Source organism: Limulus polyphemus, unplaced genomic scaffold (assembly GCF_000517525.1).
Source record: "Limulus polyphemus unplaced genomic scaffold, Limulus_polyphemus-2.1.2 Scaffold3010, whole genome shotgun sequence".
In the NCBI taxonomy this organism is placed as follows: Eukaryota; Metazoa; Arthropoda; class Merostomata; order Xiphosura; family Limulidae; genus Limulus; species Limulus polyphemus.
In genome coordinates this window covers 40,110-55,618 of record NW_013668620.1, presented here as the reverse complement: position 1 = coordinate 55,618, position 15,509 = coordinate 40,110, and the positions used below count along the sequence as shown (strand labels likewise).

The 15,509-nt window shown below is 33.5% G+C and overlaps 2 protein-coding genes across 3 annotated transcripts in view; one reads left to right on the top strand and one right to left on the bottom strand.

The window, feature by feature from the left end:
- LOC106468446 overlaps positions 1–10,968 on the bottom strand; it is a 33,075-nt gene extending 22,107 nt beyond the window's left edge. For both annotated transcript variants that reach the window (XM_022396781.1, XM_022396780.1), the window contains exons 1-4: positions 10,892–10,968; positions 8,358–8,667; positions 5,740–5,967; positions 5,204–5,412 (exon numbers count right to left, since the gene is read on the bottom strand). In XM_022396781.1, the coding sequence (XP_022252489.1) occupies positions 5,204–5,412; positions 5,740–5,967; positions 8,358–8,610 (690 nt within the window). In that variant the 5' untranslated portion in view covers positions 8,611–8,667; positions 10,892–10,968. The remainder of the gene's footprint in view (positions 1–5,203; positions 5,413–5,739; positions 5,968–8,357; positions 8,668–10,891) is intronic.
- A 2,526-nt stretch (positions 10,969–13,494) lies between these two features.
- The window catches only part of LOC106468445 (serine protease 30-like), a 26,638-nt gene continuing 24,623 nt past the window's right edge, over positions 13,495–15,509 (top strand). The window contains exon 1 of the mRNA XM_013928872.1: positions 13,495–13,584. Within this exon, the coding sequence (XP_013784326.1) occupies positions 13,495–13,584 (90 nt within the window). The remainder of the gene's footprint in view (positions 13,585–15,509) is intronic.

Here is a 15,509-nt window from a genome sequence, read left to right as displayed (position 1 = left end):
AGCAGCACCGAAAATATAAGGGAACGTCTTATCATCTGGTAACCCCCCCGGTGGGACATCGGTAAGCCTATAATGTGGCTCTACTCTTAAACAAAAATTTGTTTATTTTAATTTAAGCAATGGGCTAGCGTTGTAAATCCGCAAACATATCTCTGTGCCAGTAGAGACATAAAAACAAAGAAACGAATAAACTGATCACCTGGTGGCCATTATGTACTAATGCCTTTATTTATTTTATTTCAAGTAGATAATTTCTTTACTCCTCAATCCGGGTTTCGATACGCGTGCTGGGCAGAGCACAGATAGCCTATTGTGTAGCTTTGTGCTTAATTAAAACGAACTAACGAACAATCGATAAAAAACAGAATGTTTATTTTCACCCGCCCTACCTAAACACGAATTTGTTCTGCCTGATGTGCTGAAATTAAATTCGTATGCCTGATGTGCTGAAATTAAATTCGTATGCCTGATGTGCTGAAATTAAATTCGTAATATAAATACTAGTTACCTAGTTTATCAAGTTTCCAATATCTGTTGGTTTTTTCAACGTCATATTTCTACTATTTTGTAGGGATGATGCAAATGCCATCCCTACTATCTTCTTTACATTGATTTTGAAAGATTGATATTAGCCATCCCTACATCTACTTCCTATTTTGATTTGTTTTTTTCTTTATAAACAAATCATCCTAAGCTACTTAGTTTCTTAGATAATCTTTATTAAATCAAACATCGGTGTCCGAGATAATCCCATACGATCCCAAATATCACTTTTGTTTGTAAGGTAATTATTTTTAAATGTTCAAGAGATTCAGTTATGGTTTCTCTACTGAATTTCTGCAAGGTTTTTCAAAAATAAGCCCCTGTCTTTAGAAACACTGCTCAGCTTCTGAAATAAATCGAATTCTTAGCTTTTTTAATACTTACAGACTTCAGATATAATATACCTTATCTTACACTTCTTTGTTACTGAGATAAACCAGTTACTCTTATCATTATCATTTACGAATTAACTGATAAATTAGATAATTCTTACCTTCTCAAACACTGATCTGTTTCTGAGATAGGGCTCGTAAGGCCTAACTTCATCTCGAGACACTACTGACACCTGTAGTACAAGAATATTTTTAATATCTTATCGAGATACGAACAATACATCATTACAATGCAATGCGTTTCTACTGTTGTGTGGGATGTATAAATTTTTCTACAGTTTTTATATGTAAATTTTATTCTAAAATGACCAAAGAAAAAAACCCCAAAAACTTTCTTTGGTAAAAGTGAATTATCGTAATTGTTTCGAGACGAAAAAACTTGTGTTGTTAATCGTGATTGTGATTGGAGAAGAATCAATGTATTGTATTAACATGATTGGCCAAGGCAACATTGTAATGATGACTTATTATGAAATCAGTATGTTTTCAAAGTAGCAGTTTCACTTTCTGCACACACAAAACAGAAACAAAATATAATAGTAGTTATGGTGTGTACACTTTTTACAAGCCGGCGATAAGCGATTACAATCATATTAGTTATAAGACATTAGTACATTAGTATTAGGCCTATTAACACTTTTAAACACTATTTTCTTTATCTAGTTCCTTTGGGGTTTTCAAGAATTAAAAGAATGTATAATAATAATAATATGCCAACCAAGCAATATTTTTCATATCAATTGTCGACGACGCGTTTTGCTCAATCCAGAGCTATTCAGGCCAGGCTGAGATTATAACAAACACTGCAGTGGTCGTAACACTATTTATATAAACCATTTGATACAACAACGATTAATATGGTGTGTACGTCTTTTACAAGCCAACGAAGAATGGTTAGAAGTACACTTTTCATAAGATATCGGTATAATGTAATGGATATGTTTGTAATTGTTTGTTTTCTTTTTTAGCAAAGCCACATCGTGCTTTTTTTGCTGTGTCCACCGAGGGGAATCGAACCCCTGATTTTAGCATTGTAAATCCGAAGACTTATCACTGTCCCACCGGAGGGGGACACAGCAATGGAAATGACAAATATAGTGTGGTGGTTGGAATACTGTTATAATACACACTTGTAATTCTCGAAACTATGATGACTTGTAATCACAGTAGGTGACTGTTTCTTACAATGTGAAGAAACGCACGTGATCCTGTAGATGTTTAGTGATTGTAAAAACTTCAGACGATTGAAGCTCATAACGAAACCCAGGCTTTGGAAAAAGAGCCCCCCCCCCACCCTCAGTGGCACAGCGGTATGTCTGCGGACTTACAACGCTAGAATCCGGGTTTCGATACCCGTGATGAGCAGGGCACGGATAGCCCATTGTGTAGCTTTGTGCTTAGTTACAAACAATCGGAAAAGGACGTTGATCAATTTAATAAAACCTTTCCTAACCTTTGTTCACGGTATATTTTAACCAACATCGCCGATTGATTCTGAATAGCTGAATATCATTTCCTTCTGAAAGCAGATTATTGTTGTGCTACAGAGCAAGAGAGAAGTCCTGCACCTAACGTAAGTGTTGTTTATGAGAAGCAAGCCTCAGAAGTACACGACGTAATAGTCTTAAATTATCAGGGTAATTTTTTTTTTTACGTATACGCAGACCTCAGACTTATTATGCGCGGATTGTATGTTACGTTCGAGTCTGAGAAAAACATGTAAACGTTTATGAATTTCATGACTAACAGTAAAGATCGTAATGTTTTCCTTTCCTGTGTATTTTGCCCAGAAGAGTTAAAAGTTGCCCAGGGGCGTAATTATTGCGTACTTCTTGTAGGACAACAGCTACTATCTTCTGAATAAAATAAAAAAGTAAAATACAGCAATATCTGGATTGGCAAAGAAAAGTATACCTACACAGGGTTGTGGGTGGAGCCTCCCAATTTTTCGGAACCAATCACAGCGTTGGAAAACATATCGCATTGAAAACCAAACATAGTGCTGACGTGGTACCTATTCCATTCAGTCGAGTTGTACCATATATTAATATAGGTTCCATACATATCTCAATATAAAAACTAATCTTCCGAAAAATCCTTATTGTAGGCTTAGTTCACAGTTGTAATTGTACGAACAATCGAGCCCTCCAGTGGCACATTGTAGGCTTAGTCCACAGTTGTAATTGTACGAACAATCGAGCCCTCCAGTGGCACATTGTAGGCTTAGTCCACAGTTGTAATTGTACGAACAATCGAGCCCTCCAGTGGCACAGCGGTATGTCTGCGGACTTACAACGCTAGAACAGGCACACAGTGTAGTAGAATGTTAACAGACATAAATAGGATAAATTAAACTCAACTGTGATTGAATGGTTACATATATTGCTATATGTTAATTCTTGTTTGTACTATTATGTACGGATGATGCAACTACCATCCCTATTATCTTGTTTACACTGTTTTTGAAGGATTGGTATTAGCCATCCCTACATTTACTTCACTTTTCTTTACTTGTTTCTTTAATTCAGTGTTTCAATAGACATAGGAAGGTTTTACTTATAACCAAGTTCTAAATACAATGAGATTCCCACTGTAATATTTATTGTTTATCTATTATTGGCTGGTAATTCCTGTTTCATCCTGTACTTAAGCTTTTCAAAGGAACACCAAATTTCTGTAAAATAGCTAACTTCAAGGGGTAATGATAACATCGTTTACACTAAAATTATAATTTTTTTTTTTAATTACTACTAGTTATTAATGATACTTATATAAGCAGATATTCCCTTTGAAACTATATCACCTCAGTAAAATTAGTTGACACCATTGTTTTGGTTTTTGAGTTATGGAATAAATAAGCAGAAGAAAGAAGAACAAAAAAAATTCATACTTTTTACTATGATATTTACAGACATTCCCAGAACTTGTGACTCAGTCACTACATAGATATTGTTATAAAAGGAAACACTGTATAGTATTGTAAAGTTCTGATGACCTATTGAGGAGCTAGTTAAAATACCATTTAGATGAACAATCCGAGCCATCCTTACATAGACAGTGCTACCACCTGCCTGATATACAAAATATCGGTTCTGTAACAGTTTACTTAATTATGCTCACAAATCCAAATCTACTATGAAAACAAGATCATTTAATTAGAATAAAGTCTAAATATCTGTTGTAACATTGCTCACACATTCGACATCAAATTTGGATTAAAAAAGAGAACAAAATGAACTCGATAGATGAATTACTTAATAACTATAGATAAAACTTTTAACTATAATCAATTAAACCACCACAGATGTTACTACAAATGGTAATCAAGCAGAAATGCACAAACAAGTAAGACAAACACGGGTGAATGTATTTGACACCAATACCTAACAGTGAGAATGGTAAGACTAAGGAACACAAATATATAACTTTTGGCAAGATAAGAGTCATCTTCAGCTATGACAGTTTTATTTTTCTAACAGGGTTGTTGGCTGTTGAAATAAGTTGCTTACAGAAGCACTGAGTGCAGCAAGTTTAAGTAAGCTGAATAGATATTTAAATGATAAGGACTGGTTTTAAGTTTCTTAAGTTTTATGTTACTAGTCGCACATGCTAAATAAGCATTTGAATATTAGGTTACAATTAAGCATGCATTGAAAGAAGTCAAGTTACCTTTGCCCTGCAAGGGTATTGCAATCGGTTCCATGTGTCTGTGTTTCCACATGCGTATCTCAAACATTAATAAACCAATCTACACAAAAATTTTACACAAGATGGGAGGTCAGTATGGGACAGTCCTCACTATATTTGGTTCAGATCCAAATCTGTATTGCGGATCACTTTCAGGTATAATGGGGAGATTTTTGGGTTAATAACTCTGTAAAGTGTGATCAGATCCATGGCTACATTAAGGTTGAAACTCCATATCACACTACAAAAAAATGATCTGGACTATGGATCATTCTGGATCTGAGAAGGATTTTCCGAGTTTTCATATGTGAAATTTGACATTATCCAATATAAACACAACAGGAGAGGTGGCGGGAGGGTATGAAATCTCTCCGATTGTTTTTATTAGTATTCTATATGTAAGATACACATAGAAAATGAAGATATTTAATTGTTTTGGCTGATACAGTCACTGCAACTCATCTAATACTACAATCTACAAATTGATAACAGACATGTCTAATGCAAATGTCATTAATCTAATATATTTCTCTCTTCATTCATGTTTATCAATATGTATACAGACAAAATATTGCACTTACTGCCATTCGCCCAGCACCGATACAATCCTTTATTTTGTCTCCGTCCAAGTCAGCATTACAGTTGATTCCAAATATTTCATGTGGTGTATAACGCCTCCATATTTCTTGGCCAGTACGTCCGTTCAAAGCTAGAATTCCACCCCCACAAGCTTTTTTCCCATCAAAATAGACATCACAAACCACGGGTGGGTAATAAAAGGCATCGGCACCTATTATATATGAAACAACGATTCTATCATGTATCAGCTTGTCAACTACGAATCGTGTAAAATGGTCAAAGGGGCAAAGTTCACAAAATTATTTATTACAAGCATGTTGAGGAAATATCATGTTACTGACCCTGAAATTAGGCCCATCAATGGACCTTGTTTATTAGCTAGGAGCTAGCCCTTTTAAATAAGTTGGTAGAGCACTCATATGATGCGCAAGAGGTTCAAATCCTAAGTGAGAAAATATATTTGAAAAAAAAACTTACCACTTATATGCAAGTTATTTTTTGGTGAAGATGGAGGGAAAAACTATTGGTCTAGACTTACCTGTTCCAAACCCCATAATGATGTCTTCAGCTCCATCAAGATTTATGTCATCGAGTCTCACTGCTGTTTCTGTGGTAAGCATCGGGAATGTCTGGAACCAGATATCACTAACTGTTATGTTGGTACAGGGTAAAATGGCTTGCTGAGTTTGAGTGTGAAGCAATCGATGTGAAGTTGATAAATGTGCCATGAAAGTATTGATTAGAAAAACCACCAGACAGATGATTCCTAAAAAAAAAACCAGAATAAAGAGTTATTTGTGCTGTGGATGATATTTATGTAAAAGCATATAAAATATAAATTAGAGAGTTTTATAATTCTTTCTCTAGTAACACACGTCGGAATTTGTTTTCAGAAACAACCCACAATTTATACAACACTATGATTATACAGAAATTTGTTTTTGAAAGGAAACTGATGTGACACAACCAGAATTCACACAACCTAAAAAAAAAACATGACCATGTTATTAATAACAAAATATTAGTACCAACAAAATGTTTATTGTAATTTAATTCTTTTACTTGAAAGTATGAACTTAAAACAATCCATAGACCTTTTACTATTCTGTGTGAAATGCTATAAGTGTGAAATGAATGGAAATGGTCCTGAAGAGGGTAATAGGAATAGTGTAATAAACATCGTTACTTGTGTGCTTATCTCGTGAATTACCATATAGCACCTGTCAGTTACAATAGTGAAGGAGGGAGGAAGAGGTCTAGATTGAAAACCTGACCCTCCCAGACTGTCCACTATGACCTAAACACTGATTCAGACAGACAGGCAAAGACAGCTTAATCATTATGAAGGGTTTGCTGTAGCTTCTAATTTAATTCCATTTCACTAGGGGTATTTGGTATGCAGGGTCAGCATTAGGCATAAATTTGAGTTACTCCCAGGAAAGGTATGGTTGGGGGTTCTCCCTCTTCCACTGGTGGGAGTCTAAGGGTCTATCTTTGGAAACTATAACTTGTGGTAACTATATTTTACATGTGTAATCTACAAATAATTTATCATACAGGTAACATGCGTATAGTAAATATTTACATTTTGATCACTGACATTTTTTCATAAATATTTTGGGGAGAAAACAATCAGATTGAGATTCTATATAAAAGAAAATTTGTATTTTAAATTTTCAATGATACATGGGAACACAACATAAGCCTAGCTGTGCCCCTGATTTGGTTCACCATGCATATAGCAATACTTGAAGGTTTTCATTACAAGACATTGAAATACATTTCAAACAAGTTAATACATTTTACTAAATATAAGCCTAGCTGTGCCCCTGATTTAGTTCACCATGCATATAGCAATACTTGAAGGTTTTCATTACAAGACATTGAAATACATTTCAAACAAGTTAATACATTTTACTAAATATAAGCCTAGCTGTGCCCCTGATTTGGTTCACCGTGCATATAGCAATACTTGAAGGTTTCCATTACAAGACATTGAAATACATTTCAAACAAGTTAATACATTTTACTAAACATAAGCCTATAATATAATATTTAAACAAGTCTGTCAGTCAGTCAATAGACACTAAAGTTACCTCACATAAGTAAAGCTTAAACGATGCAACTTGCACTGTCGTGACGTCAGTAAAACGTACGCATGCTGTGAATCACGAGAAGAATTATGCACTCTTTAGGCTACAACACAGCATGACACATGAACTTTAAAAGCAAGAAATAAAAATATTTGTTACTCTTAATTTTGGTTTTCTTTACCTTTGAAACAGAAAACTTTAGGGGCCCTGCAGAAATACATCTGATATTTTACACATAGTTCACTACTGATTTGAGTGACACCAATATATATATATATTTTGAAATACAGGGCTTTTATAAACTTCATCATAGGGCAATGGTTCTTTGTGAACGAATCTATGGCCACCAGATCTGTTCGACATGGTCACCAATGGCCTGAATCCTTGAGACGATGTGAATGAAATTCTCCATTATTTAAGTCAATCAGTATGGCAAGCACTTCACGATACACAACTAACTTCAATTACATCCTAACAGTAAAATATTCAAGTGGACCAACCACCAGAATAATCACATAAAATATTGGACAACTTTGCTTAGCAGTCTATCACATTATCCCGGAGACGCAGGCCATTGTTTAACATGAATGATGACCACACTGAGCAGATGGAGCTCCCTCTGGCGTACACATCCTGTGACCACAGATGCATGTCACTGATTTATCCACCAAGAGTTAGTGCTCTATGATGAACAATATTTACTGATGAATCTCACAAGAAACTTTTAACGAATCCAGTAAGTTTTTTACCACTACTTGCAAGTATTTCAAGATATAATAATATATTATATTTGAAATGTGTTCGAAAATATGTTACTTTTCCATGTGGAATATATAAATTTTAGAACTTTATATAAAAAAAGATTATTTCACACAAGAAGCTTTAAGATATCTTGTATCCTAAATATTAATGTTAATGACATATTGTACTCTCTTTTTACATCAATCAAATCACCGTCATTGTGATGCGAAAGTCACAGTGAAACAAAAGAATAGAACACTACAAGTTACACATTTTGTTATTTTCAGTTTGTATCCTAATGTACTTCACTATAAGATCTCACCTATAACAGCTCCTAGTGCAATAAGTCCATAAATAATGGGGCCCCAGATTACTCTTAAAGGGGGCACTTTCCTTACTCTAGTGTGTAGGACATCAGTCTTGGAGGCACGGTGGCGAGGAGCCATAAGAGGTTTGCTGATACCATTTTCGTCAAGTGGAATAGACTTTCCTCCACGAGTGAACACCTCATCATCTGTCAGTTCATCTTCTTCGTCTAATCCATTAAGTTCTAAGTGCTCTGTATACGTTGCCATCACAACTTTATGATATCATCAGGCTTGAGAAGCCACTGCATATATAGCTTGATAAACCTGTAATGCATTTTCTGTATTTTTATCATATTTTACACTTTAGCAGAGATTAAGAATGTATCCTGTTGACACAGTTCACTATCCACTCATGACATTAATTTCAACAGGATACTTCTACATTGACACTTCTAAGAAGCAGTGCAGCAAATGCCAGTAGAGTCATCAAAATTAAATGTAAACTAAAAATTCATGCTACAATTCATGTCTTTAAAGATTCCCCACACTGTTAAATTGGCAAATAAGGTTTGTTTTGTAATTAAGCACAAAGCTACACAATGGGCTATCTGTGCTCTGCCCACCATGGGTATCAAAACCCGGATTCTAGTGTTGTAAGTCCGCAGACATACCGCTGTGCCACTGGTGGGTGGCAAATAAGAAGTGCTAAGTAAATATTTTGTCATAATTGAATAATACAAAACCAGAATAGAAAATATACACAAAAAGGTGTAAGAGAAATTGTTTGTGCTAATTAAGTTACTCACAGACATCAAATAATCTCATGTAAATATTGATTCATATAATAAAATTAATAGTGAAGGGATTACATTTAACACTCTATGTATTTATAGTATCAACAAATTTTGTGAGGGAAGAAAAGCCAAGGTGATCTTTCAGAATTTATTTATACAGTTATATTGTGGAAATTTTTAACAAAATATCTAAACAAAAACCTAATTAAACATTAAAAGTAATGTCAGTATTGTGTTACAACAGCTATAAAACCTCTTGATAAACACTGCATGCACATTTTACAACAGTATCACAGGTCATAAAATACAAGAGTAGCCCATTTCACTTATAACCGATGAGTGGATCATCTACTGATCAAAGTGACAATAACAAGTCACATTACAGTACTGCCAAGCTGAAGCAGTATACTCATGCATAAATAATCTTGAGATCAATTATTCCTAATAATAAATATATATGTATATATATACAGTTTCTTCATTAACCTAAAAAAAAAAAGTTTAAGCAGTAAATTTCATGTTTTGTGTAATATCTTAAACATTAAAATAATCTTTAAGTTCAGCTGAAAAGTACAAAGTGTAGTGGAGAACTTCTGAATATTTCTAAATTCCTTATGAACCTTAAAGAGTATGGGGAACAAAAGTAAAACACCACATGCCCTGAACTATTAAAAGATTTCATAACTGATAATAATTGAAATTATGGGTAGAAAAAACCCAGCAGCCATTAAACATGATATGTTTTAGAAAGACACACCATATGGTAGGTGTAATGACACAGATATTTTTGAAATAAAACATTGTTTTTTGAATCCACTAATTGTGCAGCCTTAATGTCTATATTATAACTTATGTTTAGGTCAAACAAATAGCTTTCAATGTTTGAAAACTCATACAAAGTGATTTATAGTGTAAAAACAACAATATATATATACAATTTTGATCTTTGGAGCACATAACTAATATAAATTTATAATACACAAATATTGCTTTGATATATATATATATATATATCATCAAACCTTTGCTATTTAATTTTAAATGTTAACAAAACAACTAGAATCAGGTTCTTCACACATAATGTTTCATTGTTTTATGGCTTGGTTTACTTGATTAATACTATACATCAAAAAATTCTTGTATGTTATTTGAGGTATACCTAATTTTAAACACAAAAAAATATTTTTCATAATGATGTTATGTTCCATCAGTAAATTTCTTGAAAGTTTTTCAATATAATATACAAAAGATGTCTGTGTAAAAAGAACATACATACACAAAGTCTGATAAATATTGTTGAATTTGAACTGAGTTTAAGTAATCTGATAGCTTTTGTTTCATTGATTAAGTTATTAAGCTTTAAAGTTAAAAATTATATAAAATATAAAATAATATGGAAATTTGTAATAAGTACTCTCGAATTTCATTAAGCCTATACTTTTGATTTTCAAATACTTCCCTCAATGTTAATAAATGTACATAATATACCAAGTTATAGAATCGTTCAAGCATGTTATTAGCTTAAACTTTCAAGTTAAAACTAAAACTAAAAGCAACAATTGAAAAAACCCTTGCCAACATTACATTTACAACGGGCTTACGTAATTTTCCGTTCCAAAAGAAACTATGTTTTAAATCGGTTTTACTGTTATTTTGTTGTCTGAGTCTAGTGTTTCCCCTCAATCTCTTAGACTCTTTGGTCGAAACAGTTGTTTAGGCTCTATTTACATAAATAACAAGGAGAAAATACTCACATATGGTGCAGACAGCTGCCCAACACATCAACACTGACCCGCCATTAACACTTTTCACCATCGCTCCACTACACCAGTTAGTAATGACGCTCCAGCCAGAGGGCGTTACATTAGCTTCACTGCACAAGTTTGTTTCGCGCAAGAGAACACGTTTCACAGGGGTAACATGTTTCCGCAACATCGTCCCTCTACCTTCTTGACATATGGTAAAGGATAAAATTTTGTTAAGCATGCAATAAGTTAATATATATCAAAATTAAGTATTACTTTTAACTAAAACAATTTGAACTTCACACTTGCTAAGTTGCCAAAAGTTTTTCTAATCTTTACGCTTAGCGATCACTAATTTAACCTAACCGTTAGAATTTTAAACAAGTATTTATTATTATAATATTTAATGTTATGATATCTGTGTAAAAATACTTTTACGGGGTTGGAAAATTAAACCAAACGTAATTTGATTGGAATCAGAACACGTACAAAATTATTTTAAAGAATACTATATAAGGATAAAATAAAATAAAATGGTGATGAAAAAAAAACTTGAAATTAAAGATTTGCTCATATATTGATGTCATAGATGTCGCCATTTTTCACTTTATCAAATATCGGTAACTTAATGTTTTCGATGTTGATTCTCCTTCCAGCTTGAAGTACACTACAATTACTTTTTGACATTTGTGGAGCAGCTTTATTACACCGAGGCAATTATGTTGTATGTACTTAATCTTTTCAAACTGGAATGATAGGTGATAATATTGTTTTCACAAATCCTAATGAATGCCTACTTTTCCCGCTTATTTGATATTAGATTATTACCAATACCAGGCGTGAACGGCGCTAGGGAGAATCATGCACATGAAAATTTCACTCTGGCCCACCCAAGTTCGTTCTCCCTAGCGGGTTAATAATCATACTATTAAGTAAAAAAACAACAACAAAAAAGCGCATGATATTTTTTTAAGTACTGTAAATCGGTATCACTGTATGATGACACCCACAAAAGCTCCACTGACCCTCCCCCATCCCCAAGGAACAGGAGTCGGAGTCTGCCCTGTTAGTGTTACCTATGTAAGTTATTCACAAGATATAAGGAATGTTATTTTTAGTATTTTATCAAAAAGGCTATAAGAATTCACAGAAACAAACAAATATATATATATTGTTTGAGTCTTTTCTAATCGTTGAAAATTATGATTTTTTTTCCTTTATATATTCTTCAAACAAGTCAGAACACATCACATTTTCACTTCTTGTAGGAAATTGGGCTGATGTTCATCTAACTTTGAATAGCTTTTGTAATTAAATTGGTTAATTTATATTTTCTGATCCAATGCTTTTATACAACAAAAGAATGAAACCAACTTACCAGAATTACACAAACATTCAAAATAAGAAAATGAAATGCAGACACATAAATGTCAATAAATTTTATATATTTTCATTATGAAATAATAATCAAGATTTATTCCAACTGCATAAAACTGAGTAATGTATGACAGTCGAACTAGGTAACATGTGTAATGGTAAATAAATATAATCAGTGTCTAGCAATCTCAGGTGAAGAACCAGTAGATTTACAACATAAGTTTAGTAAGGAGTTATCAAACTTAGGTGAAGAACCAGTAGATTTACAACATAAGTTTAATAAGGAGTTATCAAACTTAGGTGAAGAACCAGCAGACTTACAACACAAGTTTAGTAAGGGATTACAAAACTCGGGTGAAGAACCAGCAGACTTACAACACAAGTTTAGTAAAGGATTACCAAACTCGGGTGAAGAACCAGCAGACTTACAACATAAGTTTAGTAAGGAGTTACCAAACTTAGGCGAAGAACCAGCAGACTTACAACATAAGTTTAGTAAGGAGTTATCAAACTCGGGGGAAGAACCAGCAGACTTACAACATAAGTTTAGTAAGGGGTTGCCAAACTAAGGTAAAAAACCAACAAACTTACAAAATATGTTCAGTAAGGGGATAGAACCCAAGTAACATCCACATCGTACGATCATTTACTATTTACAGCTAGTTTTTAAGTCTCCTCGATATGAAATAAAGATAAAATAGTACAAATAGAAAATAGTCTATAAAACCACTCTGTATAGTGTCATACAATAAAACCCAACCAACCACCCATAAGAAACCACAATTTATTTGAAAATTGTAAATCAGGCAAACTGAGACTAGCCACGTTACTTGAGCTGAACTTGACAACTCAAGCAGCAACAAGCTTGGTGAATTAACCCCAAATTATTATTCATCAGGGGGAACTTGCATGACTCTAAAACAACAAATTACTTTCTGTAAGTGTTGTGCTTGATTATCACTCTATTCATACTAATCTTCTGACATTATTTTAAGAGGTCACTGCTTACACAGACGAGGGCAAGGGTGCGGATTTGGTGTATCTGGATTTTCAGAAAGCATTTGACAAGGTGCCACGTAAACGGGTTGTTGAAAAAAAAACATATCGGTGTTAGTGATAACTTTGCTAATTAGACAGAAAATTAGCAGAGGGTTATAAACAGAGTGTGGTATCTCAGGGCTCAAATGTTAGGACCTCTGTTCTTTTTGATTTACATCAATGACATAAATCATGGAATGGTCAATAACTTTGCTTATGATATTAAGGTCTTGAGCGCTGCTGGTTGCAAGGATGTTGCTGCTTTAGAAAAGAATTTAGATTATTTGGTAAGTTGGGCAAATAAATTACAGATGGCTTTTAATTTTAATAAATGCCAGGTAACACATGTGCATTATCATACTTTAAATTATAAGTATAGGAATGACCTTGATTCTATTATTGAGGACAAATCGTGTTCTGGTTGGTCAGTATCTTAAGCCATCTAAGCAACGTGCTGTTGCTAGTTGTAGAGCAAATAGGATTTTAGGTTGTGTGTACATAAATATTAGTATTATAAAGTTATAATTTCATTGTATAGGTCACTAGTTAGGCCACAGTTGTAGTACTTAGAAAATATGTTGAATTCTTGGCAAGTGTTCAGAGGAGAACTATTAAGATGTTATTTGGAATGGAAATAATGTCATAACAGAATAGGTTAAGTTCTCTGAACGTTCGATGACGACAAAACCTTGTCGAAACGTTGTACATTTGCTGTTATGTTAAACTTATATTAAAGTTTTTCTTCATTACCAATTCAAGCCGTCTCCAGCCATTATTAGTCTCAAAGTGGGTTCCTCGTCATCGAATTTGGAACGCCATTGTTTATTAACGTGTGCGTGTGTGATGAGTATATCTAGCGCACTCTAGTGATAAAATCTAAAATATATTTTTTACATTAATAGCAAATCTGCTTATAAATTATTTTTCGAAAGGAATTAAGTTTTCTATGTTGCTAATTAGGTCTATTTGTGCTAGAATACCTGCGTAATGAGGTGTTTATAAGAACAGATCCATACAGTGTTCACAATTACACATGGACAGTGAACTGTAATGTGTGTAGTAATTTTTTAAACTACTAATGCTTTTGTCCGATACTAATAAATCGGGTTATTTCCCAACGCTTTTAGTGCGGTTATCTACTCTCAGGACCATAGCTTCAACAGTTAATATAACTTTGATGATTATTTGTCTTTTCTTGGGGGGGGGGGGGTGATGATTGATATATTATATATATATTTATATACACGGGCGGTGGAACTCCTACTTTTTTTTTTTTTGTCAAAATATTCAAGTGACAATCTTAAAACAAAAACAATGACAAACAAACTATAAAATTAAAAATATAATGAATTCGGTAAAATAGCACGCTAAGCCTAATAGTGTATGGCGGGTTGTAGTTGCTAGCATTCTTACTGGCTGTATTTAAGATAGCATTTCTTTTTGACAAATCAATAAAAATGCTAAAGGTGCCCCTCCAGATTCAAACTATTTATACTAACTACGCTTCTATACGTGAGTCTGATATTTGATATTTAGTGATATTTTTGAAATGCTAAAAAAATATTTTTGAAAAACATAGCATTAAAGGTTACCGCCAGATTTATTGCAGGCTTCAAAAAGTTAATTAATGTATCAAAATAAAATCACACTCAAGCACAAAAACAAAAGTATTACTGAAGGATTTGAATAATTAATTTTCTGGTTCTCAAGGTAATCTTTATGTCACAATATTTCAAGGCACTTGAAGAGCGTTACTGTCTTTTTTGGCGTAGTGCAAAAGACATTACTCAAAAAGTATTTAAGACAGTTAAAGAGATTTGTTTGTTTGTAATTATGCACAAAGCTACACAATGGGCTATTTGTGCTCTGCCCACTACTGGTATCGAAACCCGGATTCTAGCGTTGTAAGTCCGCAGACATACTGCTGTGCCACTGGGGGTTCGCAGTATTTTTGCATGACTAGAATTGTTTTAGATGCTCAGACTTTGTTTTTAAACACGATATCTACGCTTTGCTTAGTGTGGCCTACATATTACATTATGTTGAGCAATGTTTTTGTTGCAATACTTCATCTGTTTGAAGAACCGATCATAAAGGTAGTGGATAAAATCACTCATTTTACACATAAAAAACCCCGTCAATAATTAATGTATCGACTGCTTTTTTCTTTTTTTTCGTTTCATGTGTTATTGGGGTTTGTTTGTTTGAAATT